The sequence below is a fragment of the Pyxicephalus adspersus genome, chromosome 3 (genome assembly GCF_032062135.1).
Source record: "Pyxicephalus adspersus chromosome 3, UCB_Pads_2.0, whole genome shotgun sequence".
Lineage (NCBI taxonomy): Eukaryota > Metazoa > Chordata > Amphibia > Anura > Pyxicephalidae > Pyxicephalus > Pyxicephalus adspersus.
Window position 1 is genome coordinate 140,839,101 of NC_092860.1, and position 22,208 is coordinate 140,861,308.

The 22,208-nt window shown below is 38.3% G+C and overlaps 1 protein-coding gene across 4 annotated transcripts in view; it reads right to left on the reverse strand.

Moving 5' to 3' along the window:
* Positions 1-22,208, reverse strand: part of FGFR3 (fibroblast growth factor receptor 3) — a 65,158-nt gene that overhangs the window by 10,469 nt on the left and 32,481 nt on the right. The window contains exons 5-12 of one of the 4 annotated variants that reach the window (XM_072406570.1): positions 17,171-17,340; positions 10,693-10,816; positions 8,870-9,060; positions 6,847-6,997; positions 3,342-3,526; positions 2,393-2,541; positions 1,573-1,694; positions 1,330-1,440 (exon numbers count right to left, since the gene is read on the reverse strand). In XM_072406570.1, the coding sequence (XP_072262671.1) occupies positions 1,330-1,440; positions 1,573-1,694; positions 2,393-2,541; positions 3,342-3,526; positions 6,847-6,997; positions 8,870-9,060; positions 10,693-10,816; positions 17,171-17,340 (1,203 nt within the window). Of the gene's footprint in view, positions 1-1,329; positions 1,441-1,572; positions 1,695-2,392; positions 2,542-3,341; positions 3,527-5,915; positions 6,061-6,846; positions 6,998-8,869; positions 9,061-10,692; positions 10,817-17,170; positions 17,341-22,208 lie in introns of all 4 variants that reach the window. The other 3 variants (XM_072406571.1, XM_072406573.1, XM_072406572.1) reach the window with 3 other exon arrangements.

The following is a 22,208-nucleotide window of genomic DNA, read 5'->3' on the forward strand; positions in this document are numbered from 1 at the left end:
TACACATTGGTGATGACAAATATTCCACCCAACAAAATAGGAACACATCATAATGTTAAAATGTTTACATATTATTTAACTGAAGAATGCCAAGCTGGTGTTATTGGTACTCAAACGCAAGATTTTGATTGGCAAGGAATTTGGTTAGGTCCTATGTGCACACCACTTTATTTTTAAAGCTGGCCATATATGCAGAGATACTAACCAAGGAGGAAAATGTGGTAATGAGAGCCTGCATTGACTTATCAGTCTAATCTGCCATGCCATTACTATGAATGGCAAATCTCATGCAGACCAAGCACGTTGGAGTTAGGAAGACTTTCAAATTTAATTGATGTGCTGTGATGGGTAGAATTTTACATCAGTAATTCTTTAAGTTTTGTCCCCAATCTTTCCATTTTATGCAGAATATTTCAGCTGTGTTTAACTTCCTACCTAATCAGTCAGGACCTTATTTATGAATTGGCCTAAATATTTGTATGGCTGGGAAGAGTGCAGCTATGTTCTCTATACAAGACTATCCTCCTCTAGCCTAAACATCACTTGCACCCTGGTAGGCAAACACCTCGTTCTGCTATATCTTTCCTGTAGTCTGCGCCTCATTGTGAAGCAGCTGCTCCTCAGACAAGGTAATTTATTACCCGCGTTATTTTTAAAACCCAGGATGTTCTTTATTACACATCATTTATTGAAAATGCAGAGTGCCTCTAATGAGTGCAGGAAGAGGCCCGAGTAAAGGAAAGGGGATATTTACTAAACTACTTTTTCAGACAACAAAACCTTCTATTTTTACAGCAAACATACCTACCGAATTGTGTAAACAGATAGAAGAAGTGCACATGCAGCCAACAGTTTTCCTTTTTTTTTTTTTTAAAACCACTGTCATTAGGTTGCTATAACTCAACCTTGATTTGTTAGCAAATGGAAAGTGATGAGAGGCAATCTAAGGTGGCTTTCAAACTTATAAATGTATGGATAGGTCCGAACCTGGCGGCCTTTGGTGAACCTGTTAGAGCTTCCTATTTACTTCCCTCTCTGTATTAGAATTACAAATGAAAATGTCTCATGGAACAAAATATGCCATTTAGCATAATTCTGCAAAGCAGGTGTAGACAAATGTACAATTCAGGGTCAAGCCAAAATACCTACAAGCCAGCTTGCAATATTTAGAAGGAAACATCTGCTTCAATAAACAGGAAAAATTCAAAAAAGTTGGCATTACTTTTAGGCAAATTTTAGACCTGACTGGTGTTTTTTTTTTTCCACGTTTCAAATTCATCAATTCAACTTGATATATATCATCACATTCTCCTTTTAATACATACGTACCATCTTGAGTACACGCTCCCAGCAGGTTTATTATATTTTTATGCTTCCCAATCATCTTCATCATTTCCATTTCAGACACCAGGTCTGAGAGGTCTTTATCGGTGGCATCATCTATAAAATGGTTACGAGAAAGGGGTATTAATGGTAAAGGTAAATAATCTTTCATCTTTAATCTTTCCCAATTTCTTTTATATAATGTAAGCTCAGTTAACTTTAAATTTAAGGAGGCTCCATTGGATTTACCTTTTAACATCTTTACTGCTACAGTAGAGGCTTTATTTGGCTTATCCTTATCAATACCAATAGCTTCTGCCATCACTACTTGGCCAAAGCATCCTTCACCCAATGGTTTTCCCAATGTCAACCTACAAGAAGAATAAAAACAATCAGATAACACAATTTAACAATGCATGCATCTTATTCAACGTGTCCTGCCTCGACTGTGTGAAACCATTGCTGGATTTTATTGCCTTGCTTTCATACAATTCCTTGAGCAGTTGGACCACAAAATTCCTTCCACCCTAACAAGAAGGTCAAGTGTAGAGATGTGCAAATGAATTGCAAATCTTCAATATATTTTCCAATATGGATTTGCTAGATCAACCAGGTTCTCCTATGATAGTCTATCTTCCCCAGTCTGAGGGACCCTTTAATAAATCAGGCCACATATGCCTCTAGTCTCAGGTTTCTAGTCAATATTTGTTTAACCTTAGGGTCAACTTTAATTTAAACAAGTTTTACTTTTTGTTTTATGCCTGGACAGTACAAGATCTAGGCCTTAAACCTTTGTCTTGTTGGTAACTACTTTCTTGAATCTATCTGATGGTACCATTAAAGCACAAGTTTAAACATTATTCAGTTCATCAACAGAAAACAATTTTATTTTCTACACAAACTAATGTAGTTATTTCCCCCAGAACCGTTTTTAGAACCGAATGTATCTGGGTTGTTGTTTTGTAAATTACCTGACCTAATTTCCTGAGAACCTCAACTTCGGGTAATTTTTCCTAAAATTCCATTTGTTTTGATATTTTATTATATAATGCCAAACAGATATACTCACCGACTCCTCGGCAACTCCCACTTGGGATCAGTGGGAAGCCCAAGCTCGGAAACATTGGCCAACATGGTGCCATCAGTGGAGGAAAGATTAGTTATTCTAACCAGTGAGGTGTTGGAATTCATTGAAGAGTTGGACTCCAGAGACACCTGCTTAAATAAAGCAAATAAAAGTGTATTATTGCCACCTGCTGTGTTAATGAGAATATATCTATGAAAAGTGAAAAGAAAAATGGAAGAGAGTTTGTGAAAGTCTTGACTAGGCAGGAAGGGGTTTAAGGTTCCTGTACTTTCCAAGCATCTCACTGCCATCTAAATGCAAATTACATAAACTCATTAGCATTTCTTCCTTGGCTGGGAATACATTTAAATGTCATTACTATCATTCTAATGAACACCGCAGCATGTTTGGGGATTTGTGCACCTCCAAGGTTACCGGGAAGACAACAAACACGTTACAACATATGTTCCCCTATTCTGTCCCATAATGGCATCTGAGTTTATGAAACATTACACTGCTCTATCATCTCATTGTGTGGTAAAGAAAACCTGATTGAGTTAGACACACATTAGGTTCAGAGGGCCACGTCATGCATCTTTAAGAGAGAAGACAGAAAATGAAGACACATTAAATTAGAAATACCACAAGCATGTACTTTGAAAAGGAAAAATCCAAAGTACTGTAAACAAAGAAACAGTCATGCAGTTTTTAGGAAAGATGAGTGAAGTCGTCTCAATAGTACAAAGAGAAAAAAAAGAAAACTTTGCAATTTCTGAAGACCAGGATTTCGAAACGTATTCAATATTTCAGTCACAGAACTCTCTGTACATCGTTTTTAAAACTATTTGTTGTCAAGCTGTTCCTATAACAGTAAAGTATTTCCACAGAACAAGCAGGAGGAAGGAAGGAAAGTAGGAAAAGTGATAGAAATCTTGTATCTACTTTCTGTTACCTGTCGCTTCAGAGGAAACTTGGAGACTTTTTGCACAGTTGGAGTGTTCATGGCCTTCTTGGATGGGATTTTAATTCGGTAGGTAATAATGATGATGATCAGTAAGAAAAAGACAATAGCTACAGTCACCATGATCAGTACACTGGCTGAGTTGGAGGTTGTGGCCTCTACTTTCACAATTGGTTCTGTTGGGCAGAATAAAAAATTATAGAACTCAGAAAAGCAACAGTGATCTTGAAATTGATACAACATAGTATTTGTCCACTAATGGTAGTGAAAAAGATAAAAAAAAATTCTAATCTGTAGACTATAGACTATTGAGTATCTACATATTCTTAACAAGTAAACCAGCCCCCAAAAAACCTTTATTGGCCTTTTTGCTCAAGGTAATGTGGAACAATTTTTGTTTATAATTCACAGAGAAAGAACTAATAACCTCTAGGTCGAGGGTGTCAAACTAAGGCCCGGGGGCCAAATCTGGCCCGCACTGTAATGATATTTGGCCCACGGGAAAATACCAAATGTCTACTAGAACTGGCCTGCCCGTAGACAGTGCATGCTCCACTAATACTTCAAACCCCAGAACGCTCTGCTGGTGTGTCAGTCTAGACCCACAAGTGCCCCCTCCTCTGGTGAGCTTCCATTAGCCACCTTCCTCTACTATAGACATTTTTAAAATAAATATCAAGGTTGGCCCGCGACCTTGTACAAATGTTTCACTTTGTCCCACTGTGTATTTGAGTTTGACACCCCTGCTCTAGATGGTTATCTCAGAAGATCAGCACATCCTGCTGCCCCTCCAAGAACTTCGCTCTGTGTTTACAGTAAACATTAGAAGTTTGAAAATTAGACTTTAGAAGTCTAAAAAACCCAGAGTGGCTGAATAAGCTAAAAAAAGTGCTGCAAGAAGAGCTGCTGAGATACTGCTAGAAGATGAAAGCAGGGGGAGCTGAGCTGCTGAGAGTATACATTGAGCGCATCTGCTGTGAATGTTAAGACCTGCTTCTTTATACCTGCACGCCAGTAAGTGCTTGTTTAAAGCCCATTAGGTAGTTTAGATGAAAAATGCAATACTTAGAGCTCCATAGCTTGGCCACAGATTAACGTAAAGGTTTTTTTTTTTGGGGGGGTAAAAGAAAAAATAGATAAAAGACTATAGGAAAGGAGCTCATTTAGGATCTAATAGGCTTATAATTAGCAGAATTATCTCTCAATTGTTTAGACTGCACTGATTCTCTGACAATAAAACATCTACCATGACTGTTCACCTAACCAAATACTAAAAACAGATCCTTCTGCTATGCCAGTAGCATTGGCTACCAAGCCTTGATTCAGTATGAAAGCACATCATGTTTCAATTATATGGCAATTATATATATTATATTTGCCAGGAGATGGAGCTGTTCTGCCCCTTAAAGGGATTGTCCAAATTAAACAAAAGATTTTAAATCCTCCACAACTACAGAGGAGCTGGCCTTTATGGGAAATGTATCCTAAAATCAGAAAATCAGATAAAGTGATTTTAATTCATAAATTTAAGTATGTAATTACACTGAGAAACTAAATTGCTTTCCATGTCTGGGCTTTAATAAACTATAATACAAGAATAACTAACGATGATGAGGTTAAGTGCACAGATAATTAAAAAGGGATAAAAGAATTATTGTAAGGCCGGCTCCTGTACGTGGGAAATAACACTATTCCACTGCGACCAATGTATGCCTTTTATTACTACACATTTTACTTTTATATATTTTATATATATATTTTATATATATTACATTTTATATATATGTAAATGAAATGTACATACATAACATTCATTGTATATAAATGCTCTATAACATATGAAAATAAATGCACATAAAAAAAGGAAACGAAAGCAAAGTAAAGCACAGAAGCAACACCTAGATTCAGAAAGTAAACATGACCACCACCATAATCATTCATTAAATACTTACATGACTTATAATTTGATTAAAGAGAACATATGTACAGAAATGCCAAAGTATTTTTTTTCACCAGCAAGGTTTGAAGGGCGTAAAAAAAGAACAGCTCAATACTGTACACAGCCACCAAGTGTGATAGCAAATAAAGGCTATGTATAAAAATATAGCAAATATATTTACATTGGGCCCTTTGCTGGGAGAAAAATTTACCCATTAGGGACACTGTTATTTAAAATTAGAACATGGTATCCAAAATCTAGAGCATTGAAGCTAGGGCCATGCAGTTAAAGCCCATCTGAACTTGCAGATTAAATTGGATAAATACGGTCTAGGGTGTGCAAGCCTTTTAGGTAGCAGGCCTAGACTTTAACGTCAACAAGCTACGCAAAAGTACCATTGCCATCTTTTGTGGAAGTAGTATTCTCTCAAAACTGACATGACCCATGCTAAACCAGAGTCATGGCTCTCAGACAGCAGGGAGATTAAGTTGTTCCAATTGTACATTTATAGGTCTCATTTAGCAGGTGGTGTGTATGGCGTCTAACTTTATAAATAGGTTGAGGCTTTTGTTTGGCATTTCTTAGGTACATGGAAAGCATCACCATAAAGAAGCGAGAAGGAATACCTGGTAGAACGGTCAGCCAAGCAGTGTGATGTGAATAGCCAATAGAATTCCCAGCCAGACAGGTATACTCCCCAGCGTCCTCAAAAGACACATTGCGTAAAACCAGAACCTCTAAATCCTTATCCGAAGAATATGTGCCCGTAGGCTAAAAAAAGAATGAAAGAGAAGAAACTATAACATTGAGAAGAAGAAACAGAAGTGAAGGTGGTAAAAACAAAAGAAAAATAAATAGAAGAGCTATATTATTTAAAGAAAAAAAAAATTGGACACCAAGCAGAATAAGTTTATCACCTGCAAGTAAAAAAAAAAAAGATGCCAGAACCCTTCACCAGGCTGTCTAAGCTCAGTTCCACCTAATGCGGCATGCAAGCGAACAATGTCTGAAAAAAACGGGACCCACAACATAGCAAACACAATAGCTAGCAAGGCTGAACCAGAACATTTTTACAAGTTGTAGGGGGCAAACTTGAGATAATCGATCTTGTATACCAAGAGGTACTAAAAGAACACAATGAACTCATATACTCAACTTTCCATGCTAAATTTTGTCCAGGCCCAATTGAAGTTATGGAGAGGGATATTTAGTCATTGCACCAACAACCTCCCATCTTTATGGTCACTCTGTATGTCCAAATACGACCAGGTAGTCCTATAGACACCAGAGTTTGACCATGTTGTCTAGTGCACTTTAAATGACCTGGTCACACATTTTCTTCCTTGAAGTCTAATATCCCTACCGGCTAAGAGTCAGCTTGTTGTGGGTATTTTTTTTTCATTGAATCCTCTTCAATAGCCTTTTCCTTTTGAAGAGTCAGAAACACCAACGGCACCAGACATATCAAATCATCCAGCAACAGATACCAAAGACCCCAAGAATTTTGCAGGACATCAGTGTTCAGCTGGTGGGCCTTGTTTAGAGTCAATGGTTTACCTGCTGTTGGTTCATAAACGCTGAGCCAAAAAGATGCTTCGGCTATGCCTATGAAATTGTTGGCTCTACAAATATATTCTCCTTCATCGCTTGGTGTCACATTGTATAGAATTTGGCTAGCATCAGTTTCGGTCTTATTGCTTATCCATGACTGAAGGAATAGACAAAACACTGAGACTTCAGAATATTGTTCCACAAATTATTATAATTATCATATAGGAAGTTGAAGTCTTGACCTGTTCATCTAGTGAATGGTGCTATCAATACTCAGGAATGGGTTGAGAACAAACGGTTTTACGAGGCTTGAGCCAAGAACAAACAAAAGAAAAAATCCAGGAGTATCGATAGATGCCACTGAAAACATTTGTAACTGCTTAACCTGGAAGATCCCATAAGGATTTTCCAATGCATAGCTTGGGCCTCAACATTGATGACCCTCGTTGATGTTAAGTTGAGTAAGATATGTGGTTTTATCAAATTGGCTAAGCACCTTGAAAGGGGTTTCTGGATAAAAAGCAGATTACAGATACAATATATGAGCAGTTATACTATTATTTCTGTATTTAGCTGTTGGGTTGTTATATTCGAGTGCAAACAGAACTAACTCAATTTCCAGTTTTCTCTAATAAGATCACTTAAGAAATTCATTCCAATTGGTAGTTATGTTGCACTTTGCTTTTGCAATGCTTGCACCTTGCATTGTAAAAAAAAAATAAGAATTAGAATGTTCTTCCAGTTTGTTTTTAGCTGATCATAGACAATATTCTAAATATCCCTGTGAGACTTCTATATAAATTCCTATTGTATCCAGGAAGCAATTTATTATTGTAGGCTAGGGCAAAAGAAACAAGTACATCCACAAAACATATTTAGCATAACAGACATTGCATGAACTCATAATAAAATGAAGCATTACCAAAGTTACCATCAATTTGTAGAACTTCAATATAACAAACACTATTCAAACAGATCCAAAATCTAATGTGTAAAAGACAAGGGATTTTACATGCATCATTCTGCCCAACATAGCATTAAAGAAATATTTGTTTTGGAACCTGGTGGCTATTACTGAAACTCCATTAATTAGTAATTTGAATTTGTCTTCATCTTAATGTGTCTCATATAAACATCACATTCAGTGCCTTCTTTTTTTGTGTCTACAACTGTCATGATCTAAGGAAGAAAAAATGCTATTTTGTGTCAAACACATTCTGTAGGCAGTTCATCAGGAAGAAAGGTTTAGTGAGGATTGCAGTTAACAAATGCTGTTTCAATTATCAGGACTCAAAAATAGGATTCGGAGACAAAATATTAAGCGGCCAGTCTGAGCTCACTGCTGACATAGCCGCTCATAAATTTCTCAGTAAGATTTTCCAATGTAGGAGCTATTTTATCATTTAGGATTGTTATATTTCAAGTAGTACCCTCACAGAATATGAGAAGCTGTTACTGCAAGATCTTTTGATAGAATTTGTAAAGGTGTATCTGTTACCTTCTACACAGTGAAGGATAAATGACCAAAAAGTCATCATTTTATGTTCTATCTGATGCCATACTGATATTACCTTATTATTTGAAGGATCTGCAGTGATCCCAGTGGTGTAATGCAAACATCCTAATGCCCAGATTGGCACAGGTCCATTACCCTTGTGAATGTTTCAACAATTTTCTTGTCTAAAGACTGGACCAATCTAAAGCATATTTCAATATTTTAAATGCAATGTATAGGATAGTAGATGACCAAACCTAACCAGTGTTCTCATTCTGTAATTCAGCAATGAGGAGAAGTTACCAATTTAATGAAGTCAATTTGTTTTTTTTTTTTGATAATGGTTAGGATAGAGAAAGCTAGCCATTTTTTGTCTTTGCCACAATGGGCAGATTTTCCTTTATGCTCTGCCATACAGATGTAACAGGGGTTAGAAGAACTCTTTACAAAATCCCTTCACCGTTTGTTCTTGTGGCGTATTGACTCTGGAATAAAAGAATGTATAAAACATGAAGGACATAAAACGGACTTTACCTTCAGGATGGAGACATAAGGATCTCCATCTTGGCCAAATTTGCTGCCATTGATCTCCACATGTTTCAGCCATTGAATATGAGGTTGAGCATCACTGTAAACCTTGCAATGAAACTCCACATCACTGCCTACTATCACCGTCTTATTGGCCGGTAAGCCTGCCTGGAGAATGGGCCGATGGGAAGAACGCTCTGGAGAAAAAACAAAAGTTATTGATTTTCAAAGTGAACCTTTTGTGTGTCCTTTTTCTTTTTCCTGAATATCATGAATGAAGCCAATTCCTAAAAACTGTAGGCATTTTCAATAAATTGTCCTCCATTCTCTATATGCTGGACTTGTGTAGTTTATTCCTTCTGTTTAGTGAAATGTCCATACACTAAGGCTCCAAAGAAAGAAAATTGTATTTTATAAAGTAGAAATCTATGGCTGCATGTCTAAACTCAAGGAAGGTCAACAAGCCCAATATAGGCAAGTTTGCCATGGGCTAAGAAATAAGGAAACCAATTATTCCTGGAGCTGCAGCATGGAAATAGCGGATTGTGAACAACATGAAATAATGGAAAGGTGTTGGGAATAGGTTGTAATGGATCTGCTAGATTGCCTTTGTTACTGAAAACCCAAATATACTGAAACGTGGTGCCAGCATTGGCTTGAATGGCCATAAAATGATTCAGTCTAAACCTTTATTTAGTGAAAGTTTGTTTTTATTTGTATTATTTCCTTTATGATACTATTAGTAGTAATTAATACAGTTGAGGGTATCATTGTAGTAATCTTCAATATGATGGAACATAAAGCAAGAAATAATTCCAAGCTCATGAAAAATGCATCACCACAATATTTTTTTCTTGTACATACATCAAAACGCCTCTGTACCTGCTTTAAAAATAAGCAATTTAAAAAGGTAGCTTTTGCCAAGTCATTTGGCAGGTCTGCTCACCTTTCATTGGACCCACATGAAAGTTTCTTGTCAGTGTTGTTCTACGTGAGATTTGGAGGCCCCTGAAACCAACTCTTCACAGGAGACTTTGTGGCTTTTAAAACTCGCTCACAAACATCTCTGCAGAACTGGTGCACTGGTCCAACAGAAGGCAGAGAATGCTGCCAATGACTTTGCTATGTCCTACATTGGGGTAGCTATTGGATATCTAATTCAACTATGCCAGGAAAGCAATTTCCTTGTACAACTCTTACAGAAAGGTCACAAACAGCACAACAAACAAGCTAGCGATTGTATGTTCGAGATATATATACAGGATCTCTTTAATAGGTCTTAAACAAGGACAGCTTTCATAATAGCTCATGAAAATAAATATTCACATGAAATAAATCTCATTATTATAGAAAGATAGAGGCAAACTTTAAACCGTGGTTTCTGTAACATGGAGAGAAAAAGTAAATGCTGGGAGGAAGAGGAAGCAGAGAGAGTAGAAAGACGACCATGTCCATATGATGAGACTCCTTTACTGACCACTCCGCCATCTTGGCTGGTTTATTCTTGATTAGGCTGGGCTATTTCTGCAGTGGATTTACTGCCTTTCCTGCCTGGACCATAGCAGAAGCTTCACACACTTACAAATAGTCTGGCATGTAAATTAAAACCAAGTATTTAGCCTCTTGCTTGAAGTTAAGCTTTTAAAGACAATTTCATGCAGGAAGCAAATACCGTCACTGCCTAATTTGAAGAGATTTTGTATACAAATATAAATTTACACATTAAGATACACATTTTCTGCTTGTGATATTTCTTATATGTGGAGAAGGGGTGCAAATCATGGATTTTTGCATAATTATGGGTATGTATAAGCAGAAGAAAGACTCACCTAGGACATCTAGTTGATAAGTGTGACGAATAGTTCCATATTTGTTGTCCACCACACAGGTATAGTTGCCTTTATCAGATGGAACCACGCTCTCCATAACCACGCTCCACTGTTGGTGCCTCAACTGTAAGGAATAAAGAAATAAAAATAGTGAAGTGTTGCCTTTGTCCCCTTAAGGTATCATGATATTGTTGTAGTATTTTGAATATATTTATTGCTAAAGAATGCATTTTCTAGCACAGAATTGCTTGCAAAAATCCTGTAAAAGTTACCTATTGCCGATCAATCGCTGGGTAAACAAGCAAAGGGAAGGGATGATGACTGGTGCAAGTTGGAAAATAGGAAAAAGGCCAAGAGATTAGCAGCAAAGTAAGAGCATCGGGCATAGATGGAGATTCAGAAGCAATACAGCGGGACATGGTGGCAGATGAAGAGGAGCAGAAGAAATGAACGTGTACATGTTGATGTCAAAAAAAGTCCTACTTCACATGCTCAAAACCATTCATTGGCGTTTCGTAAAGTCACTAATCATACTCTATAAAAGCACCAGTGACCTCACCAGTGACCCTTTGTACAAAATGCCAGTAACTGCCTATTTCCAGAGCTTCCAGCATGAACAGAGCCTCAGCGTAGCACAAGGTGTTCAGATAACAGTAGTGAAGGTAAATCTTTCCAACAGGGGCAACACATATGAAAGAGGGTCCAACCCTTCCAATGGCTTCAATGCTTAAGCCAATATGCACCAACTTTCTGAAAGCCTCTTATCTCTGGAAAGTTACGTGCCACAATCACAGAGTTCACAAGGTAACCAGTAGGCATGTGTTCAATCAATTTCAAAAACTACAATATAAAAGTGTGAGAGTCTCATCTGATGGAAGCTTTTCCATATGCATACTCTTAGAAGGTGGGAGTATCTACCTTAAGCACAGCAGTATTTCTTAGGAGGGCGGGCGAAGTAACTTGTTTTGGGAAGTTCTGCTTTATATCTTTATAAACGTATGCGTATGATCACAGAGATTAGTTATGTTATCTCTTCTCTCTCATCTTTATTCTAAATAGTTCTGTTTACTGGGCCATCTATCTCATAACATTCAAGTCCTCCCTGTTCATATGTCTGAGGAATATAAGGCATTTATACACAATTTCCATGATGATCTCATTTGAAAAAGCTAGAAAGCCTCAAACTGAGGTCGGCATTAAGCCCCAGGTATGTGCAAAATATTTGAAGAGCAGCCACTAGTTTGATGACACAAACCAAGGGTGGATCTTGTAAAACAAAACAAGGCTCTAACTTTGGAAGCTTTAAAATATAGATCTGCCAATATTGTTTGGATTTGCTGGATTTACCTGGTTTACTGATAAAAGTATCTTCTCCGGCCTTGGAAAGCTTTAATAAGTCAGGCCCAAGAAAACTGTAACATCAGTTTTAACTTTTCCAAGTTTTGGATATAGTGGGAAATAGTTTGACTCTAGAATTCTAAGTTGGAAATATCTATCCCTTTACCTGCCTTTGTGACCCAACATCTAAATCTAATTCTTTATTATGTAGTTCTGCACAGGGTAGGGTATGGCCAATGGCCCAGTCAGGGCTTTTATGGGAGATTCTCTCAACTTTTACTTTACCTCTCTATACTGATTTTACTTTACTTTTACTTTACTTCTCTATACTGATTTTAATAAAGTCTCTTTGACAAAGGAAGACTACGGTCCTTTAGAAAACTTTCCATGCTCTGTTTTTTGTTGCAGCCAGTCTCTCCTCGGAGACAAACCCCGGCTGGCACGATCAGGATCCCAGGCACGGTGTGACCGCACAGGAGTCTGGGACGGAATAATCCAAAGATCTTTCTGGGTCATTTAGTGTCCGCAGACTTACGATAACAGATTCTTGGGAGGATTTAAATATTAAGTCTGTGAAATCTCTAAGGGGAATTCATACAAAATGCTGCATGGAGGAAAAAGGGATGACTCAGATGGGGGCAAGATCGTTGGGGGAAGAAATTATACCTGCATTATAGCTTTTACAAGCAGCTGCCATAGAAACACATAGGAACTTTATATTAATTAGGAATATATACTAATCCATCTCATATTTCACAGGCACAGTGATCAATTTATAGATCAGGGAGGAAAGGTTTTGGGATATTATAAGGCACCAATGCTCAGCATTTTGACCATGTAGTACTGGGAGGTCAAAATAAAGAATAAAGAAGAACTATAATGTATAAAGAAGAATAATAAAAAAAATCTATACACTGTGTAAATTCCCCTGCACTAGGCAGAATTATAAGAATGCCCTCAATCCTTTATCTTTATATACAGAGATTGTTGGGAACAAAGTGTTTTTATGTAGGAGGACAGGCTCCAATGCTCGGATTTCACACATTTTGCCCTAAAATAAGATTTTATCAGACGGAAAACTGGTATCTGGAGCCTGTCACCACTGTGTTTCTGAGACAGCTTGACTGGCGTCCCAGATACTGTGACAGGAGGTCAGCGGGACCTCCTCTAATAAACGAAGGCTTGTTAGGAATCTGTTATATATAAGTGAGGCAATGGACAGTGTCTAACACACTGCAGGAGCAGAACAAAGCAAACTATATACCGAAGAGGAAGCACAGTTCTCTATGGAACAGAAAATACATGCATCTTGAATGATTAGAAAATAAATACCTTGCCAGACACTATTGCCAAATAAACTGGGTAAAACTGTTTTAGTCTTACTATGAAAACATGAAAAAAATGAAAGCACAAGCCAGATTGTAGGCTCGCATTTTTAACAATCACTGTGTGAAAGCTTAATGAAACTTTCAACTTAAATGACTTACATTGAATGCTTTTTAGAAAATATCTGCATCCTGTGGAAGAAAACCAGTCCCCAGTCAGAAACCTATAGAGAAAGACTTTGCTCTATATGGAAGCAGTGGTCTTGCTGATGTGGTCCGATATACAAAATAAAATGGAGCGCTCCAAGCAGCAAAGTTTTGGTAATTTCAGAGCTATGGGTCTGTGTTATGCTAAATCTTTGCAGAGATATCACTGCTTTTATCCACAGACCATAGGTTCACTAAGATCTTAAGCTGCGTACACACAGCAAATTTTTCTCGCCCGATAATCGGTATCGGCCAATTATCGGGCGAAAATCTGCCGTGTGTACAGTCGGTCGTCGTCCATCGTCCGACGACCGTCCTGGCGGATCCATGGACGATGGACGACGACCGATCCTAATGAAAGGGAAGGGGAGAGCGCGCAGCAGGGTGCCGCTCCGTCGCTCTCCCCCTCCCCTCTCCATAGAGCATGAACGGTGCTGTATGTACAGCATCGTTCATGCATCGTGCAGTCTTTTCTCGTTGGAAAGGATCTTTAACGATCCTTTCCAACGAGAAAAATTGCAGGTGTGTATGCAGCTTTAGGCTATGGCATTCAATTTCTGGTCTTCCTGATCATTTCCAGGGACAATAGAATGGACGAGAACTGTACACACAGCATTGTTCAGTTCTATAGCGAGAGGAGGAGAATAAGCAGGAGGCACCCCGCTGTGTCTGTCTCCTTAGGAAAGGACAACGGTTGTCACCCCTTGGTGGATTTCTAATTGATATCAGGGGGCCACTGTACACACGGTAGACTAATGGTCACCTCGGGTGGGGACAATACCTAGAATGTAAACTTTGCAATACAGTGTATTAGTAAAAGATAAAAAAGCACATCACTGGTATCACAAGATCACATCCATGGAACTGCCTTGATTTTAGGCCACAAAATAACTAACCAGTCTGGAGGAAGTCCTTCACATTGATAAGGAGGACAATGGTGGTGGGTATCAAAGTTTTATTTTAAACTACATCTCCTGAGATGCAATACAGACTACAAATGAGCCTATACCCAACTCAAAGCCTTAAATCTCCACTATGTTCCAATAGACATGTTCCTCTTTGTTTAAATGGCTTGTCTGCAGGAAAGTTAGAAACAAACTGTAAAACCATTTTCTTTCTGGAGGTAAATCAATTAGCCGGTGTTAATGTGCAATGTGATGAGAAGACAACAGGACCAACAGATAAGAGATAGGCAAGACTAAACTGTTTATCCTCCGCTGCCCTTCACTTTCCCTGGCCGATATGCTTTGTCAGAAGGCCCTTTGTTTAGACATTCCTAAGGCTTAGAGCTTTCATGCCCTCAAGTGAGAAAGACCGAAAATATTTCTACAAGTCCTGTCACTCAGTCTGGCGGTCAGGGCGCAGGTCACATGCTGAAGGTCAGGTCCTCTGTGGCTACAGTGACAACCAAACACAAGTTTGACAAAGCACAAATCTGCAATTAACAAGCAAGGCCGGGAATTAGGGCTCCTGCACAAGAGTGCTGTTTTACCCAGCTGAACATGGATTTGGCAGTTTTGGCATGTTTTCCTTCAGATATTTCAACGAAGAATAAACCAGCTCTGAAATAAATACCTGCACTGGGCCAGAGGGACAACCCTTTAACACAAAATGATTTGGGCAAATTGGATGTGACCATGTAAGAACGGTGCAGAAATAAAAGCCTGCATCAAAAAAGTGTAATACCATAGGAAGATGCAAAAAAGTTAACACATTGCTTATTTCTGTATACATAAAGGTAAATTAGATGTTAAAGGTGTTAAGTTTGAGATTGGGTGAGAAAGGGGCAGCCCACTAATTTCCTAAACCAGTTAAGGAACCAAAACGTAGAAGCAAAAACCTCCTTGTAGTATCATAATGGCGGACAAGCGTAATCCAGTCCCCAGTGCCTTTTTATTGGACCTACCTATATAGAAAAGTTGGGTGGCCTATGACATTGTCTTCAGGTAGCTTTTGAAATTTGCATATTTAAGCACCCTGTTTTCAGGACTTTAGGGTCCTGGTATATGCATCCAGTACGAACTCTTTCAGCACATTTATTTGTCCATGGGGAGGTGTGGATTGTAGGTTGGAGGAATTAGGTTTTAGGGGACTTCTCCACTAAAACGGGACATAGACTGAGACATTGTTCTCTACTGAACAGAATAGGTTATTGGGGTTTTCTAGGATATAGGTGCTTAATGCAGTTTTTCCACTGATACAGATAAACTAGAGTTAAGGCAGCATTAGGCAGCAATGCATAGTCATCAATTTTAGATGACCATCTTGAGCAGTGGGTGGACATGTAGAATGAGCAGTTTGGGTACATATGAGGTCCCCTTGCATGGACAGCTTAGATCATACTGATGCTTTTATTCATATAGAAGATGAAACATTAAAATAATCCTATAACTTTAAAAGCTTCTACCATCTTTGTAGCAGACAAATATATTTTGTTTCTTTATTCTCTCAAACAATGTAACTGTGAGCTTTGACAAGTGTGTGCACAAGGGATTATGTGCCGTCTGTTGGCACCAGACACAATGGTACTTCTTTTGCTATCACGTGTGTCATGTGACCAGACCCTGACCTGAACATTCCAAAGTAGCCAACTTTCCCATCCACAGTCAGCTACAGCGAGCATGTGAAAAGGGTTTTCAGAACAATGTTAGTGATTAAAGATTAAGAAAACCTGCAGTAGATGGGACCAAAAGTATGTGAAGAATAGGAAACAAAGGAAATCAAGAAGCAAAGAGCAAGCCAAACTGATTTGACTAGAGTTTATTTTTAATTTGGAATCTTTAGGCAAATAAGGAGGTGAGAAATTTACATCTGGATTCCCATATCCACCCAGCGACCTTTGCCACCGTGAGGGGGACTCTAAGAGGGTTTTTTTTAATAGTTATCTTCAAAGAGAATCTCTATGTTTTCAAGCAAACCAATTGGGAATATAAAATGACTGACTCAAGGAATACATATGTACTGGTAGTAGTCTTCCAATCGTCCACTTGTGTCGTTTTGTCATCTAGTAGGGATATATCTACATGGAACCAGAAAACCCTTTCAAAAGAAACCTTCATTTCATCCATGAATGGCAAAAATTACATGGTCCTTTACTTAGCAAAAGAGCAAAGGAAAGTCTTTGGTGAAGTCAAAACTATCACAGGGCCATAGATACCCAAATAGGACAGAGACAACTGACCCAGTACATCGGACATATCACATGTATCTCATATCACATGTAGCAGGGGAGCAACGGAAAGTATGTGCTGGGGAAGAGAGGATGGGCAGGGGGGTAAAAATCAAAAAAGTTGTTTTGCCATATAAAATCAAAGCACCATTTAGCTATAAGGAGAAAGCAGCAAGCACCATAGCAATGGAAGGCAAAGCTGGGAACTCTAACAGAAGATCTTCGCTTTGGAGTTTAGAACTGTATCATTAAGACTAAGTAATACAGTAAATGGCAAATAAAAATGTCTGATGGAAAAATAAAAATTGCAGATGATCATGGGCAAAGCTGTGCATAATATATTTTGTGTAATTTCAAGTTGCTTCTACATTTCTTCACCATAGCAAAGACACTCATTATTGGTTTCAATAAGGCAAAAAAAGTGGTTGGAAATAAATACCTTGATTCCACCAATGCGATGCTCCCCTCTGAATTCTTTCCCATTTTTCAACCAGTAAATGCTGGGTAGAGGCTTGCCAGCAGCGGGGCAGCGGAACCTGGCCGTACTGGCGGCTGGTTGGGCATAAAGCTTCTTCTCCAATTTTTCCGGCTGTGTCCAGTATGGTGGTTCTGGAATAGGAAATTAGAAAATTGATATCACAAAAGCTTTTTTTAATAAAGCAGTAAGCATGTCTCATGTTTTGTTTCAACATATGGACATTGCCAGTAATCACCTGCGTAAACTGTGCACAAAGTCCACCTAGCCCAAATATCTCATATTCATTCACTGTTGGTCTCCACAGATATGGGCTTTGCACATGCATACACAATTAGCCATCTGAATTGTTCAAACGGTCTACAACTAATCTATGCAGAACATACATGGGGATGATGTTGTCCTCCATATCAGTTGTTGGGTCAGGTAGTTGGTCATGAAGACCATTTCAGACCTGGGTGGAGGTCATGTTTCCTCATAACCAAAAAGTAAAGTCCGTTTGTCATGGAGCAGGGTAGATCTTGGTGTGGGCTCCTTCACTGTCCCGAACAAGTAAAAGGAACATAACTCATAGCCCCCCAAATCAATGCCAAAATGAAAAGCCAACCATGAAAGTTAAAGCTTGCTGCACACAAAACAACATTCACTAGCATTCATGTATATATCAAATAATGACCGGATAGCAGGATACAACTTTTTCCCAGCACATAAACTGCCTTTGTTTTCAGTGATCCCACACAGGAGATCCATCAGCTATCACACAGCTGTCCGAAGAGTGAACACAAAGCCACGTTACATACATGACACATATCACATAGTTATGATACTGTAATTGGTTGCTGTGCCACCTACAACTCTAAATCTAAACTTGCTTTATAAGGGATATATTCTGATTGTCTGGGACTATCGCACAATACACATCATAGTAAAGTACCTTTAACTCAAAACAAACATATGCAAATGCCAGATTGGTGGAAAGCAGCCGGCTTCATGCAAATAGTAGAAATATTTACTTTTCAGCGTAATCTCGCCTACGGTATGTCCATACTCAGATTGCAGCACACAAATAACACTGCCCGTTGGGCTTATCATTCGTTTTTATTTACAGGGCTGCACTGACAAAGTCAACGCCTAAGGACAATATTGGCATAAGGCAGCTCAATTTTCAGATCGATAACGCACAAGATGATAAATATTGGAGTTTCACAAGAACAATGTGTACTATTGACTTAAACCCAAGGCACCGTCACCCATGTACATCCAAGCATACAAGCAGAAAGGAGACAGATTCCAACCTTCAAAAGAGGACAGGGATAGTGCTGTCCACAATAACCAATCATATGCAAGCTTTGATCATCATGCAGCCTAGAGAGAGGTGATATTTAATTGGCTATCAAAGGTTCACCTTGCAGTTCTAGGGTTTTAGGTTCAATTCCCAACATGGAAGTTTTTTGAGGTCCACTATCCTCTAGTGTGATTGATATATAAAATTTTACACACATGTATAATATTGTTTCCAAGGATGATACAACGCAAATCTAATAAAAAATCTAATAATATTTATGTATCACAAGAAACAAAATCCACAGCTTTACAGAGCGAGCATACTTCCATACACTCCTGATCACTGGGTGGCACTGTTGTTAGAAATATGACATTTCTGTTCCATGTGGCGTGTCGGAACAAAAACATTTTTTTAGAGTGTGAAAAGGCGTTCTACAGCATTGCCTCTACCAAGAAAACTAGTAAGCCTGAGAACTGACAAAACACTCTCCGAAGTGTAGCTTTACCAAACTGAATTCTAGGCGTCTTTTCCAGTCTTTGAAAATGCTGTCAACACCAACAAAGAACTGTAATTTATCCGATCACATCTGATAGCGGTAAAGGCAACAGCCATCTAACCAGCAGAATAAACAAGGAAATGAAATTTAGGGTATGTCTTTAGTACAACTTTTTCTTTTACAGTTTCTGTCCTGTACAATTAAGCTGGGTGACGAAGATGTCAAATATAAAAGTAAACAAGTATTTAGGTTATCCAGATAACCCTCTCATATTACTCATAAAAAACTTTTAGCATTCTGAACACTAATACAATAAATACAATGGCATGATGAGTACCTGGATTCAAATGAATAGTATAGTACCTAGAGTTTTGTGATTGTAAAAATCAATTGTAAAATGTTTTGATAGGAAATGGTAGATCACTTCATTTTCATCCAGTTGGATAATCTCCCTTAGATCTACCAGAAACAGAAAGTTACATGTATTGTTTATGCTGATATATATATATATACACACACACACACACACACACACATATATATATATATATATATATATATATATTAGCATAAACAATCCATGCGACTTTTCCAGTGGATCTAAGGGAGATTATCCAATTGGATGAAAATGAAGTGATCTACCATTTCCTATCAAAACATTTTACAATTGATTTTTACATTGGGCTGCTCCTTAGGGTATAACTGCTAAAATCACACAACTCTAGGTACCATAACCTCATTAGAGGTACAAAGTGATCCTCGATTTCGGCATGCAAAAAATGGACTTCACGCTGCATCAAGCCCATAATGCAATGATGGCCCCATCCAAAACATGCTTATTCTTCATGTTATAGTTCGATTTGTGGATCAGATATTTAAGTCTTTAAAGTAGTTTTGAAGCAGTTTTGGCACATAGCAATCTTTTAAAGGCAAACTGTGGTCCCCATCTTCTCAGAGCCCCAATTGACGAAGGGTTGGGGTGCAGGGAGCTGGGAATGCCGTACATTTGAAGCCCAACCTAATATCCTTTTTTTTTTAATACACATAGTGTTCATTTCTATAGAATCCTGGAAGGAGTTATGCTCCTTCATATCAATATACACTAAAGAAAAACTTTAGGGCTAAGTGTCAGATTCTCCTAAAAGTTGTCTACTAGCCTAAAAACATACTACCGATCCTTCTAAAAAAAAATATGACAATTGCCTGACATACATATTACTATCACCTGAAACAAGAATGTAGATGATCCATTCTGACTTATCACACTTGAATAGAAGTAGCTAAGTATTTAGCATCATTAGAAAAAGGATGGCAGTGGCAGTCCTTGCATTTCTATAATACATTTTCTATAAAACAGTAGTTAAGTTTTAGTGTGGAATGAAAAGAAATAACACAGCTTAGACTATATGGGCTCAAGTAGCAATCTTCCATCTAACAGCCGGACTGACAAGTTTCTGAGTCACCTTAGACTTGGTGTCTGATAAAAAGCTCTAATAATGCCAATGGTAATAAGCAGATGCTTTGGCAGAATGGTTTCTTTTTCCCCCCAGCGATCCAGACAAGCAGCGACAGGCCAGAATTGGGTCCCCGCTGAACCATTGCTAACTTTTACAATTTGACTGCTACATTTAGAAAGTAATTGTCTGTCAACGCCAAGAAGTGCTGCCAACTCCATCCACGTGAAACAAACATGGCTCTGCACAATGACAGTAATGGTTTTCTTTGTACTTGCAGCACAAACAATGAGCTCCAAACTTGACTTATTTTTCCATAGCCATTACTAAACAATACCAATATAAATAGGATCCATATAATCAAAGATTTTTTTTTTTTTTGAATCATACTCTGATACTGGATGCAGAGACTGCTGTTCATATACACAGAATATGTTTCTTGGATAAAAATGCCAGGTTTAACACAAGATAAAATACATTTATATGTCCTTTCTGTATATATGTGCATAGAATAAACTTTCTTGACCTTTTAAGCATGGGGGAACAACTTTTATGTCTTCAGGGAACCCCTACTATAATTGCTATACCCACCGCTGGTGGTCAGCGGGAGGAATGTCTCTTACATTGCTGGACAGTGGGAAGAATGTCACTCTTACAGCTAGCCAAAATGATCATTGGTATCAGTATAATGGACCTTAGATGTACAAACAGCTCATGGAACCTCTAGCAACCTCTGCAGGAACCCTGGTGGGAAACACTTGAATAGATAGTAGGTTTCCTGAAAATGCTATTCAAGAACAGACATTTGAAAGGTTTTAATATGGATATACTGTGGACAAACAATTGGTTTCCCAGCTGCTCAGGGTTTAGATAAGACTCATGTCTAGTGGCTATGACTTGATTTTTTTCTGCCATCCAATAAACCTCAATGCATCGCCATGTAGGCAATTAGATCTATAGAGACTGAAAATGTGTTGCTTCATAGGCTGCAATGGCAGCTAAGCAACGGAGAGAACTGTCTGCAAGCAGTGAACAGCATAAAATATAATAAAAAAAAGAAAAAACCTGGAATCCCTGCCATGAACACGTGTTTCTGTGTACAGATGGGATGCCAACTCCTGATAAGAATCCATTAAAGCTTCTCTGTTTTGGTTGACTAAAATCTGCTAATTTCCCCACATGCTGATGAAAATTACATTCAGGTGCAAGTTAGATCTCCGAGTCTGTGTGTACAACCTAAAGTTACCCCAACATGACTGACACATTGGTATTCCTGATCATTTTGTGCCCCGCCAAAAGCCCCCGTCATTTCAGAATGTACAGCTGCCTACATTGTCCTATTCAAGACTAAAGGACAATCAGCAGTTTTTGTATTTTCATGGCCAAATAAGCCAAATTAGAAAAATGAACAGACTATTAGGCAGTGTAATTATATAAATTACTGTTGGGTCACACAAAAGAGGATTTATTACTGTTTTACCTGCCAAAGGTTTGTATTGCTGTCCTGGGATTTAAACAGACCCATCACACAGTACAGGAAGGTGGATGATCCCACAATGGCGTTTTCTCTCCATCCCCAGCCAACCTTCTAGACCAGCCTTTCCAAATATTTTTACCCCTGAGGAACCCCTTAAAATAATGTTTCAATCTCAGGGAACCTTTGCTAAAACAAACAGATTGGAAAAAAGTCCCACACTTTGATGGTCGGTGTACAGAATGCCCCTCAAACTTGGGTGGTCCTAATTTAATCCTTATAGACAGATCATT